Source organism: Strongylocentrotus purpuratus, unplaced genomic scaffold (assembly GCF_000002235.5).
Source record: "Strongylocentrotus purpuratus isolate Spur 01 unplaced genomic scaffold, Spur_5.0 spur5_scaffold_18, whole genome shotgun sequence".
Classification (NCBI taxonomy): Eukaryota; Metazoa; Echinodermata; class Echinoidea; order Camarodonta; family Strongylocentrotidae; genus Strongylocentrotus; species Strongylocentrotus purpuratus.
In genome coordinates, this window is record NW_022145603.1 from 33,163,148 (window position 1) to 33,176,336 (window position 13,189).

The window sequence follows — 13,189 nt, forward strand, 5'->3', positions numbered from 1 at the left end:
CTACTGTTTTTTTAATTTACATTACCGGTAATGATCTTACACACACAAAAAAAAAATCTCTGCAAATTTTTTTTTTTTTTTTTTTTTTTAAGGGTGAAAAAGAGGGGTGCGGTTAATACACGAGGGCGGTTTATACAACGTTAATTACGGTATCCGTCATCACTCGAGCCACTCATCCTCTCCAAGCGCTATAGTTCTCCTCAGAACTATAAGCTAAGAAAGATAACAAACAGTTCTTCTCAGGACTACACACCCCCAAGAAAGATTACAGAGTAAGAGTCCTTTTCAGGACTCCTCAATCCTCTCTCTATCTCTCACATGGTGCACCCGCAAGCCTACTGAGATATATGTACCTTTGAAATATACAAATCACTATATATACAGAATTTATTGAAACCTAGGTAGATAAGACTTCAGGACAATAGATGGACAAATCGTTTAACAGAATGGCAACCAAGGATGGGAAAGAGAAGAAGAGGAAGGCAGAAGAGAAGATGGAGAGATAACCTCACATCATACATGGGAACGGCCGCTTGGACTAGGACAGCTAGAGACAGAAGAGAATGGAAATGTTATGAGGAGGGCTTTGTCCAACGTCTGGATGAACTATAGCCTGATAGATAGATAGATAGATAGATAGGGAGATGTGAGTTGGTCTAGCGACACGTTCATGTGGTCAGCTCTCTGTCTTCATCTACAAACTGGCTCAGGCGACCCCTGTTCAAAACTGATTTATGTCTTTTGGATGGTGACGTTAAAGGTTGGTAACCAGACGTTAATATTTGATTAATACCGATTCAGCTTCCAACGTGACACTATCAAGAGGTGTCGTGGTCGACTGGATATGTCATCTGAATGTGGATCACAAGGTCCATGGTTCGATTCCAGCCACGGCACTAATGTCCTTTGGCAAGACATTAATCTACATTTGCCACACTCAACCCAGGTGAGGTAAATGGGTACCTTGTAGGATTATTTCTTGAAATGCACTGTACGCTGATAACGGCTACCAGAGCTGAAGCTAGGGTGATATATCAAGGGGTGTAATATTACATTATTTGGACCGCTGAAGGAAGTTATATTTTCCTGAAGCGCACAGCGCTTAGGAAAAATAAGGTCACGAGGGAAAATATAACCCCATTCAATAACATCCTTTAAAAAAAAAATTCTTATAAAACGTTTTTGGGGAAGAGAAAAATTGGAAGAATAAAAAGCATTTTTTGGGAGAAAAAAAAAATTGGAAAAAATAATTTCAAGGAAAAAAAAGTTCGAGAAAAAAAAAAGAACCTCGGTAATGGTGTAATTGGTGATATACAGTCAGTCCTCAAGAGGGCAACATACATTGATCAACATTTCACCAGCTGGTTAATATAACACTGGAAAGTGACCGGCCAGGAAAATATAACAATTTGGATCCTCACAATTGATATCACGTGACAAGCTCTGGACCAATCACATCTTGGTGTCTGTCTAAGCGATCTAATAAAACGTGGTATGCGCTACACCATAATTTCTTACCTGTAGGTCTGAGTATGTGTATGGGTAGCAGTGAGCAAAGTAGCATGTATCATTATCATGAGGCACAGTGAAGGTCCAGGTCAGGGAGTAGTAGAAGTTACGATCCCCTTTCACATCTTTCCTCCTGTAGGTTCAGAAAAACATCCACAAACAGATCAATAAATATCATGCCGAGGTGTCGTTGTTGAATGGTTTGATTGACTCTTGATGAGAAGGCTAAAGCACTATGAATATGACGGAGAAAGAAAGAGGACAAAATATACAGTTCCTCATTCTACCCTCAACAATTGCTATGGTAGACAAAGGAACATCCCTTCACTGCTGTTATGTAAAAATGTGTAGAACAGGTGTCACATGGATATTCACCTGTTCTACACATTTTTACATAATAGCAGTGAAGGGATTTTCCTTTGTCTACCACAGCAATTGTTGAGGGTAGAATGAGGAACTGTATATTTTGTCCTCTTTCTTTGTCCGTCATATTTATAGTGAAGGCTACTTCACCTGAGCTGCGGTAAACTGCATGTTTTTCTTTCATGTACTAAAGTGTACTGCACTTCAAACTTTTGTATTTTGAAACACGCATAGGACCACTGTTGCACTTGCTATTCATTTTGGACCACAAAAAAACACCCTACAGATAAATAAATATCATTATCTTCGGTTTCAAGAAATGTGACTTCTTTTATGAGGCAATAATTCCCATAGTTGAGTGGTTGAACATGCCAAGCCAATGCTATCCAGGAATGTGTAGAGCGCCGATATCTACAGTTATCAACTAAATTATTCATACCCCTTGTAAATAACAATATTCCCATTTTTTAATTAATGATAACCACAATACTAATAATGTCTTTATATTAATTCGAGACCTTGAAAAACATAGTACAGGAACACTATTTACAGTGTATTCATATCACTTGCAAAACTAGTAATTAACTGGTTAATGACTGAGCCCACGCATATGCAGTTAGTTTCCCATAGAAATGTACAATGTGAATATAACCATGTATTGCGTTAAGGGCTTTGTTATCATACACACTCATTGACTAAGGAGTGAATAAATGTTATACATTGAAAAATGTAGTCATGTTAAGCATAATAGTGCCAATGTGCATGCAAGTAAGTTTGTGACTAGTTTGCAATATAAAGATATTGATTATGCAAAGCACATTTATATGCACATTGCAGCAAGTGTTGAAACAAACATGCAACTATTGATATGGAATGTTGATCAATGCAATGCAAAATATTAAAATCACCTGCTCCCCTAGTACATGTATGTGCAACTTACAATAGGGGAAGATTAATCAATACAAACCTGAGTTACTTAGCAAAACAAGTGTCTGCATCATTACAAGATGCAAGATTACATACAAATCCATCTTTTTCAATATTTGTTTCTATTCACGCTGAAGTTTTAATTCAAGCCATTCTATGGTGTGTGCAAATATGAATCAATATATTGGTAAGCAGCATTAGTAGGCCTGATTACCAGTGTGTATGGTGTTAGTTCTTATGACACGTACATGTACATACTGTAAGGATGGTATTAAAGGATTATGACAAGCAGTTTGTGTGCACTTTACTTACCGCATGTAATCCAAATAATTACAATACTTGATTTATCCCATCTTATCATTGTCAATATCTTAGGATTTTACGATAACACCAAGTAAGGGTAGCATTTTTACAGACTGTTGTTGATTTGTTAATGGACTAGAACTCGTACTAAAGAAAACTGAACTTTAAAGTAGATCGATGAATTACAGTATTCTTTTAGAATAGTTCTAAAATGAACTCTGTTAATTTTTCCAAAAGAAGAATAGGTGCTCAATGTTTTAATACTTTACTCTGTTCTTTGTTAGGGGTGCTACGTACCACAAAGTCTTCTATTATCTTCTCCCCATTGAAAGCCTATAAATAACACCTTGCCATCATTTTGGTCATTTTGATGATAGGTGATATCAATGTTAAATGTCTTACTTGTATTCTAGGTTCATAAGTGAGGACAGTTTAAAAATCCAAGTTACTGAAATTATATTACACACTCAATGTTATAAGCGCAATAGTTTCTGTGAAGGTGGGAGGGGGAGCAAGGATGAGCGGTGGTGATTATTGTCAATGAATATTAGAGCAGCAGCATATAAGTGATGCATGGTGTGCCTGAAGGGGAGGGGGTGGGGGGGAGGATGATTAGAGGATGATTATAAAATGATGTTTAGATAGTCTACTTAACTTCTCTTGATATGTTTCAGCCTGGGTACAAACACAAATCAAAATCAGCACACATAAAAACAAACAACAAATATCAATGTTGAAATAGCTCTACTGCATGTGCGAACCAACTAGAATACATCTACATGTATAACCACAAGCAAACTGAAAATAAACTTAGCACACATAAAAATAAACATTTCAACTATAATTACTGCTATGATTCTACTGAACATGTGAGAACCAATTATAATTGATCTAAAAACACAAAGAAACAAAAATTCTGACAGCACCTCTGTGTCTCTTGGTGCGACATTCAACAATTCTAAAAAACTAATAAGTGTGATTTTAAAAATAATATTTAGCTACTGAAAATTAGTTTATTGAATGTCATATCAAAAGAATATTATCCATTGCCTTTTTTTTCTATTACTAAACACAAACACAAATCATAGGAATTTCTAATTCTAAAAAAATGCATGTACATGTGAACTTCCTATCTAAATACCTATTTCCCCAAAAGAGTTTATTATGAAATTGTAACTTAAATTGATATTTAGGTATAAACGTCAAGCAGATTTTGGTGTTTCAGAGAATCTTTTGCTCTAGTCCTATAGAAAGGGCTACCGGTATGTGCATGTATTAGAGGATGAATTCTTTATCACAAGGCAATAACTATTAGTTAAAGCTGCAGTACTGTACATGTATATACTGAACTTCCAGGTCAACAATTGGCTTTCTTTAAATTAGTCCGCTGTAGATACGCTAAGTTAAACTCAATACAATTTTGAAATATAACACATAACTATTGTCAGTTTGGAGCAAGAAGGGATTATCTCTGTGTAAAACAGATGCCCTTCTGGCTCCAAACCGATTTATTTTTAGTGACTTACTTGACGTCATTCTTGTAATATTTGATATCATCTCCAACCCTTCTCCATCCAATCCCTTTGGTCTGTGCATTGCATTCGGAGTACATCAACGGTCTCATACCACTGTTATATAAACTACCAGACTGTAATGTGGGAGAAAAAGACAATTGTACATAGGATTACTATATAGTAATTACAGTAAAAATTACATATGAAAAGTTCAGAAGTAATTTGGAAACAGATCTCACTATAATGAACCCAGTGCACCATTCCCACTCCTTCTGTATTCTAATCTGTAAAGCACATAGAGAAATGCAATTATGCCTACGTGTTATGCGCTATACAAAAACAGGTCGTTGTGGCATGCACCCGTTATCCAGCCAGCAATGTAAGTTACAAGCTGATTCAGCCGATGACTCAAGTTCGGAACTGAGTCACGTCTTTCGGATGGTGACGTTAAAGGTCGGTCCCCAGACGTGAATTACATATCTGATTGATACACGTCAGTTAAAACCCAATTACACACAACCACACACACATATCATTATTATTGTATATCATTGTATAAAACAATGTATGTTCGTAAGTACATAAGTTCCTTTTGTTTTGCACATCAATAAAAGTGCACAAATAAATACAGAGCCTATAACATCCTCCTGGCTCTAAACAGGACGCTGCTTCATTAAACTTGATATCAATAACATGTTACAAGCTACTGAAATCATGGCATCTGATTGGCTGAGGACAAATATATCATAGAAATTAAGCATTAGTAATAGATAAAAAGTTTCATGAAACGGGCCCCAGATCTTACCTTCATGAAGTTTGTGATGGTGAATCGATAGCGGACGTTACGTCTTGTGTTATTGAATCTGAAGTAGAACCACTGAGTGTGCTTATGAGTGTAGAGATCATATCTTAACTCCAATTCATACTCTAACTCAGACCTGCAGAAATGAAAAAGGATCATTGATAAATGAGTAATAATAATAATTAGATAGATTTATATAACGCAGCAACTGTACAAATATATTCTACTGTGTTGTGATGTAAAAAACACAAAAACGTCTCTACATTATGTAAATGTAAGGGCTTGGTACTAAAGGTTAAAGTTGGCAGAAACATAAGGTCCTCCCCCTCCCACTCCCCCCTGGAAAATGGCAACATATAAACTGGGCTCTAGAGAACATGAGCATGAACAGCCAAAATTGTGTTTTGAAGTTCAAACACCTGTGAATAAAATAGTTTGTATGGAGCTTAATATTACGGGTCACTTTACGCGGCTGTATACTAGATGGCACTTTCATGATTAAACATTCATAAGCATCTGCTATTTGTTATTGTATCACCTGCTGATTTTGATAGAATAAACCCCCTACAGATGAAAGTTTGAGATGGAGCATGAGAAACATGATACTTACACCTGGATAGCTTTCATGAGGTTCCCACTTTCAAAACGAGATTCAAAGATTAAGGTGGTATCCTCCGAGGACTTCAGCTTAGCGGCTCTTGGTATAGGACCATTCCTGTTACCCCCTACACGGGATCGTAGGAACTGAGAGGGGTAAAGAAAAGTACAGACTCAAATGATTTCGGTGGTTATCTCAGATGAGCTCTTGGTATAGGACCATTCCTACTACCCCCTACACGGGATCGTAGGAACTGAGAGGGGTAAAGAAAAGGTAGAGACTCAAAGATTAAGGTGGTATTTTCAGATGAGCTCTTTGCATAGGACCATTCCTGTTACATACCTGCCAACATTTGAAAATGAGAATTAAGAATTTTTAGCGCGGTATGTCTTCGAAAATAAGAAATCTGTACACTTAACAGGCGTTCGCACATGCAGCGGCAGTTTTTAATCATGCAGCCCTTCAACGCACGCAATACGTGAACTCTAACATCGCGTCAAAGGATAAAACAAGCTTAATTTGGCTTAAGCAACACCAACACAAAAAAAAAAAAAAAAAAAAAAAAATCGAAATTTTGAGAAAAAAAACAGAATATTCCGGATTTTGGGGTCCTAAAAATCCAGAAAATGGAATATTCCGGATTATTCGGAAAGGGTTGGCAGGTACGCTGAATTCAATTTGATGTAGCGATTGTCCAACACAGCTCAGTTACGGCAACATTTGACATGCATCGATCAAACTATACACAGTACATGTACGGTACGCCTCGCCATCGCTGCCCCACTCCACTGGCACCGACTCACCTCCGGTACCGCACTGCAGCGTGCGTTCACTCTGTATACCATAGTCCCGACACACTTCTTCCAAATACTGGATTAGACAATTGAAAAGTTAGTACGGTACGGTAAACTCCATGAATCCATCAAGCAAGCGTATTCCTTGGGATTTGGAAGACATTATAAGTAAAACTGACAAACTTTGTGCAAGTTTAGTAACCATTCACGATCACACGTCGAAGCTAACCCGTTCGCTCAAAATTTATCGCTGGTGAAGTGTGCATGTTCTTGTACATCGCTTGTATTGGTGTGTGTGTGTGTGTGTACGTGTATGGAGAGTACATGCCAGGCCAGACGCTACATACACACACACACACATAATGCTGATCTCTACGCTGTAGATCAGTGGCACAAATACGCTGCAAAATCGTCATTACAAGCCAAATGAGCTTCCGCGGCCATCAACACACACACAGTATACTATACGAGAGCTCTCACACAAATCGCGGCAAATGGTAATACAAGCCCAATTTGGCTTAAATTTCCAAAATGCGGAATCTCCCGCATTTTAAGGTCCTAAAATTCCAGAAATGCGGAATATCCCGGAAAATGCGGGAGGGTTGGCAGGTATGCTGTTACCCCCTACACGGGATCGTAGGAACTGAGAGGGGTAATGAGAGGTACAGACTCAAAGATTAAGGTGGTATTTTCAGATGAGCTCTTGGTATACCGGGATCGTAGGAACTGAGAGGGGTAGAAGAAAGGTACCAGTAGAGACTCGAATATTAAAATGGTATTCTCAGACCAGCTCTTGGTATAGGACCATTCCTATTACCCCCTACACGGGATCGTAGGAACTGAGAAGAGTAAAGAGTAAACCAAAGTTCCATCTCATCATTAAAATCCAAAATGAACAGGATCTTTCTTACAGTGAATAGCAGCAATGCACATAACAGAACAACAACAAATTACATGTATACAAAATAATAATATAGTCTTGTTTACTAGGGGTATCCCTATTATAACTGTTCTTCCTGAGGGCAATGCCATTACTATTACCTCAGTAATGCCATTAAATACACCTAGGTCGAGAGGGACATATGTGGATTAAAGGCATTGTCCAAGCATACAAGCATCGAGTGAGGATCAAACACGCTCTTCTGAGATTTAAGAGCCTTCGTCATAATACCACAATGATATCAATGAATGAATGAAATTCCTTTATAAAGAGTCATCTTTACATAAAAGATCAAATTTATAGGACTTACGTATTCTTCATGAGTAAGAGGATGATTATAGACTACTCTCCCTTCACCTTCCGGCAAGGGCATTGGTGTCTTCTCAAAACCACCTGATAATAAGAGACAAGTCAAGAAAGCAAAGTTTTAGAAGAATGTTGAATCCAATTAACTTAAACTGAAGTAAAAACAAACTGAAGATAACTCAAAAGAATTGAGGCATTGATGTCTTCTCAAAACCACCAGTAGAGTATAACAGATGTAGAGTATAAAAGACACTTTCTTACAATATATTTTATCACCTGACGAAGTGTTGCAGCGGCACACGAAACGTCGTGATCTTCTGATCCCTTGTTGACTATACATTGCGAGACAAACGAATGCTACTAGCGATATTATTTTCGAGATACAGAGGTTTTTTAATCAGACGTCTAGATTTGAACTCCATAAACTGAACTAAAATAAATGACTTGCCTTGATTTGTTTTGATACACGAATATAATTTATGAAATGTTCAACTTGACCATTACCCTGGCCCCTCCCTAAACGGAGGGATACCATGTGTGTTCTCAAACTCTCTAGCTCGATCGTAACAAAAGAAAAAGGTCTACCCGTATTAACTTTACACAACAGACTTTTGCTGAAGGGGGGGGGGGGGGGGGTCGCTGGGAACACGCATATGCGTACCCTAAATAACACTGAGTGGGGGGGGGGGTGGGACAATTACTTACTTGGTTGAAAGAATGGTTCATTCTCTGTAGGGACATCATCAACATGAAGCACAGTATCACGGAGTACCTCTATATCAGCAGGCCTAGCAATGGAGACAATGTTACATCAATTAAGTAGTTTAAATATTTCATTTCATTCATTTTTCTACATTCCAATTAAAAGCATGCAAAACCAAAATAATTTACATTATAATATATACAAAGAAACAAATACATACAAAATAAAAACAAGTGAGTGACAAAAAGGAAATAATGAGGAAAGATGATAAACCAGTTTATCATCTTTTTTTTCCTAAAACACCACCCCTTGAGTAAAAAAAAAAAAAAGGCATCTAACAACATTCCCCCCTTTTGAGTAAGGAAATTGGGGGGGGGGGGGGGAATAGGGAAAATAGGGGTAAAATACATGTATATGATGAAGTTTCTTACGACCCCTGAGCATACTGAGCTCACCAGGCGTTTTCCGGGCTCTTACAGAATGTACAGCATGTTCAGTATGCATTTCCCCTCAAATACATGATATGATATTTTCAGAACTAAGAGAAAAAAAAGAGAGTCATGCCAATTTGAAAAATCAAAGATGATCAATTTATTCTTTGTAAATTAAAAGCTCTCACCATCTTGGTGCTTGCTGTGGTCCAGGCTCTTTGGCCAGAGCATACAGGTTCCGAGGCTCACGCAGCTTTGGCACCTAGCATAGCAAACAAAAGGTATGAACGTCACATACATGTACATGTAGGGATTGGTGTATTCTAAACAGTATTACAATCGCTTCTTAGGGATTCTAGAGATTTGGAATAATGACAGGTCTCTAAAGAAGAAAGATGTGATAAAAACCTTAAGGTGCTTTTTCCCCAGAGGTCCAAGGATTCTTGAAATTATTTGTTCACCAGTACCATAACAAAAAAACAAAAAACAAAAAATACAATAAAACTAGATGGAATTTTGACTGCGCGCAGTCGAAAATGATGCCTCCGCCATAGAGCAATTTAAACAAGTTTGGAGTTTAAATCTCCAGTGGTTCTTGAGATATCATGATAACAATCTCAATGTATGGAATTTCATAAGTTGACCTCTGTGACCCTTGACCTTTGACCTACGTGCTCCAAAATCTAATCAGATTGTCTTCCTATGGTGATACACACTATCATTAAGTTTGAAGTTTAAATCTCCAGTGGTTCTTGAGATATTATGATAACAATCTCAATGTATGGAATTTCATAAGTTGACCTCTGTGACCCTTGACCTTTGACCTACGTGCTCCAAAATCTAATCAGATCGTCTTCCTATAGTGATACACACTATCACTAAGTTTGAAGTTTAAATCTCCAGTGGTTCTTGAGATATCATAACAATCTCAATGTATGGAATTTCATAAGTTGACCTCTGTGACCCTTGACCTTTGACATACGTGCTCCAAAATCTAATCAGATCGTCTTCCTATGGTGATACATACTATCCTTAAGTTTGAAGTTTAAATCTCAAATGGTTCTTGAGATATCGCGCTAACAAACTCAATACAAGGAATTTCATAAGTTGACCTCTGTGACCTGTGACCTTTGACCTACGTACTCCAAAATCTAATCAGATCGTCTTCCTATGGTGATAAATACTATTCCCGAGTCTTAAGTTTAAATCTTCAATGGTTCTTGAGATATTGTGATAACGGTCAAACGGGACGGACGTACGGACGTACGGACGGACGTACGGTACTACTCACGACAGTATGCTTGTGAGATTTTTGTCTTGTGTGTCTGAAAAAAAGGGGTATCTTGTGTGTCTTTTCATTTTTTCCTTCTAAAGACTACTTGTGTGTCTTAATTCCCAACTTCTTGTGTGTTTGTCTAAAATTAAATGAAAATGCATCTTGTGTGTTTTTTAATACAATATGTGTTGAGACTGGTTTTTAAAATTAAAATTAAGGCTTGTATGCCCAAAAGACATTATTGTCTACCTCTATCCAAGTCAGGAAAATTAAGGCTTGTGTCCCGCAAAAAAACACATCATTTACCCGCCTAAGTCGTGAAAATTGAGGCTTGTGTGGCAGAAAAGACGATCAGCTACCCTGTCCAAGACAAGAAAATTAAGGCTTGTGTGCCTAAAAAACTTGATGTCCAAAAAGTATACAACTATTTATTTGTGACTTTTGAATGACCAAAAAATTGATTTATCTTTTTTCCTCATTGAATAGAAACATCACACACATATAATACAGGTAATGCAATAATATTCCAATGCTGTGGAGGAACCAATGAAAAGCCAAGGAGCTTGTCATGGCAGAAAGATTATTTACCCCTGTCCAAGTCAAGAAAATTAAGGCTTGTGTGGCAGAAAGACATTACATGTATTATATACCCCTGTCCAAGTCAAGAAAATTAAGGCTTGTGTGGCAGAAAGAAATTACATGTATTATATACCTCTGTCCAAGTCATGAAAATTAAGGCTTGTGTGGCAGAAAGACATTACATGTATTATATACCCCTGTCCAAGTCAAGAAAATTAAGGCTTGTGTGGCAGTAAGACATTACATGTATTATATACCTCTGTCCAAGTCATGAAAATTAAGGCTTGTGTGGCAGAAAGACATTACATGTATTATATACCTCTGTCCAAGTCATGAAAATTAAGGCTTGTGTGGCATAAAAAACATTACATGTATTATATACCTCTGTCCAAGTCATGAAAATTAAGGCTTGTGTGGCAGAAAGACATTACATGTATTATATACCCCTGTCCAAGTCAAGAAAATTAAGGCTTGTGTGGCAGTAAGACATTATTGTCTACCCCTGTCCAAGTCAAGAAAATTAAGGCTTGTGTGGCAGAAAAACATTACATGTATTATATACCTCTGTCCAAGTCATGAAAATTAAGGCTTGTGTGGCAGTAAGACATTATTGTCTACCCCTGTCCAAGTCAAGAAAAGCAAGGCTTGTGTGACAGAAAAACATTACATGTATTATATACCTCTGTCCAAGTCATGAAAATTAAGACTTGTGTGGCAGTAAGACATTACATGTATTATATACCCCTGTCCAAGTCAAGAAAATTAAGGCTTGTGTGGCAGAAAAACATTACATGTATTATATACCTCTGTCCAAGTCATGAAAATTAAGACTTGTATGGCAGTAAGACATTACATGTATTATATACCCCTGTCCAAGTCAAGAAAATTAAGGCTTGTGTGGCAGAAAGACATTACATGTAATATATACCCGTCCAAGTCATGGATATTAAGGCTTGTGTGGCAGTAAGACATTACATGTATTATATACCCCTGTCCAAGTCAAGAAAATTAAGGCTTGTGTGGCAGAAAAACAGTACATGTATTATATACCTCTGTCCAAGTCATGAAAATTAAGGCTTGTGTGGCAATAAGACATTATTGTCTACCCCTGTCCAAGTCAAGAAAATTAGGGCTTGTCTGGCAGAAAGACATTACATGTATTATATACCTCTGTCCAAGTCATGGATATTAAGGCTTGTGTGGCAGTAAGACATTATTGTCTACCCCTGTCCAAGTCAAGAAAACGAGGGCTTGTATGGCAGAAAGACATTACATGTATTATATACCTCTGTCCAAGTAATGAAAATTAAGGCTTGTGTGGCAGAAAGACATTACATGTATTATATACCTCTGTCCAAGTCAAGAAAATTAAGGCTTGTGTGGCAGAAAGACATTACATGTATTATATACCCGTCCAAGTCATGGATATTAAGGCTTGTGTGGCAGAAAAACATTACATGTATTATATACCTCTGTCCAAGTCATGGATATTAAGGCTTGTGTGGCAGTAAGACATTATTGTCTACCCCTGTCCAAGTCAAGAAAACGAGGGCTTGTATGGCAGAAAGACATTACATGTATTATATACCTCTGTCCAAGTAATGAAAATTAAGACTTGTGTGGCAGTAAGACATTACATGTATTATATACCCCTGTCCAAGTCAAGAAAATTAAGGCTTGTGTGGCAGAAAGACATTACATGTATTATATACCCGTCCAAGTCATGGATATTAAGGCTTGTGTGGCAGTAAGACATTACATGTATTATATACCCCTGTCCAAGTCAAGAAAATTAAGGCTTGTGTGGCAGAAAAACATTACATGTATTATATACCTCTGTCCAAGTCATGAAAATTAAGGCTTGTGTGGCAATAAGACATTATTGTCTACCCCTGTCCAAGTCAAGAAAATTAGGGCTTGTGTGGCAGAAAGACATTACATGTATTATATACCTCTGTCCAAGTCATGGATATTAAGGCTTGTGTGGCAGTAAGACATTATTGTCTACCCCTGTCCAAGTCAAGAAAACGAGGGCTTGTATGGCAGAAAGACATTACATGTATTATATACCTCTGTCCAAGTAATGAAAATTAAGGCTTGTGTGGCAGAAAGACATTACATGTATTATATACCTCTGTCCAAGT

At 37.4% G+C, this 13,189-nt stretch overlaps 1 protein-coding gene across 1 annotated transcript in view; it reads right to left on the minus strand.

Moving 5' to 3' along the window:
* Positions 1-13,189, minus strand: part of LOC589459 — a 68,487-nt gene that overhangs the window by 26,773 nt on the left and 28,525 nt on the right. The window contains exons 6-13 of the mRNA XM_030989726.1: positions 9,379-9,452; positions 8,762-8,844; positions 8,061-8,143; positions 6,029-6,162; positions 5,422-5,554; positions 4,629-4,750; positions 3,757-3,777; positions 1,519-1,642 (exon numbers count right to left, since the gene is read on the minus strand). Coding sequence (XP_030845586.1) covers positions 1,519-1,642; positions 3,757-3,777; positions 4,629-4,750; positions 5,422-5,554; positions 6,029-6,162; positions 8,061-8,143; positions 8,762-8,844; positions 9,379-9,452 — 774 coding nt within the window. The remainder of the gene's footprint in view (positions 1-1,518; positions 1,643-3,756; positions 3,778-4,628; positions 4,751-5,421; positions 5,555-6,028; positions 6,163-8,060; positions 8,144-8,761; positions 8,845-9,378; positions 9,453-13,189) is intronic.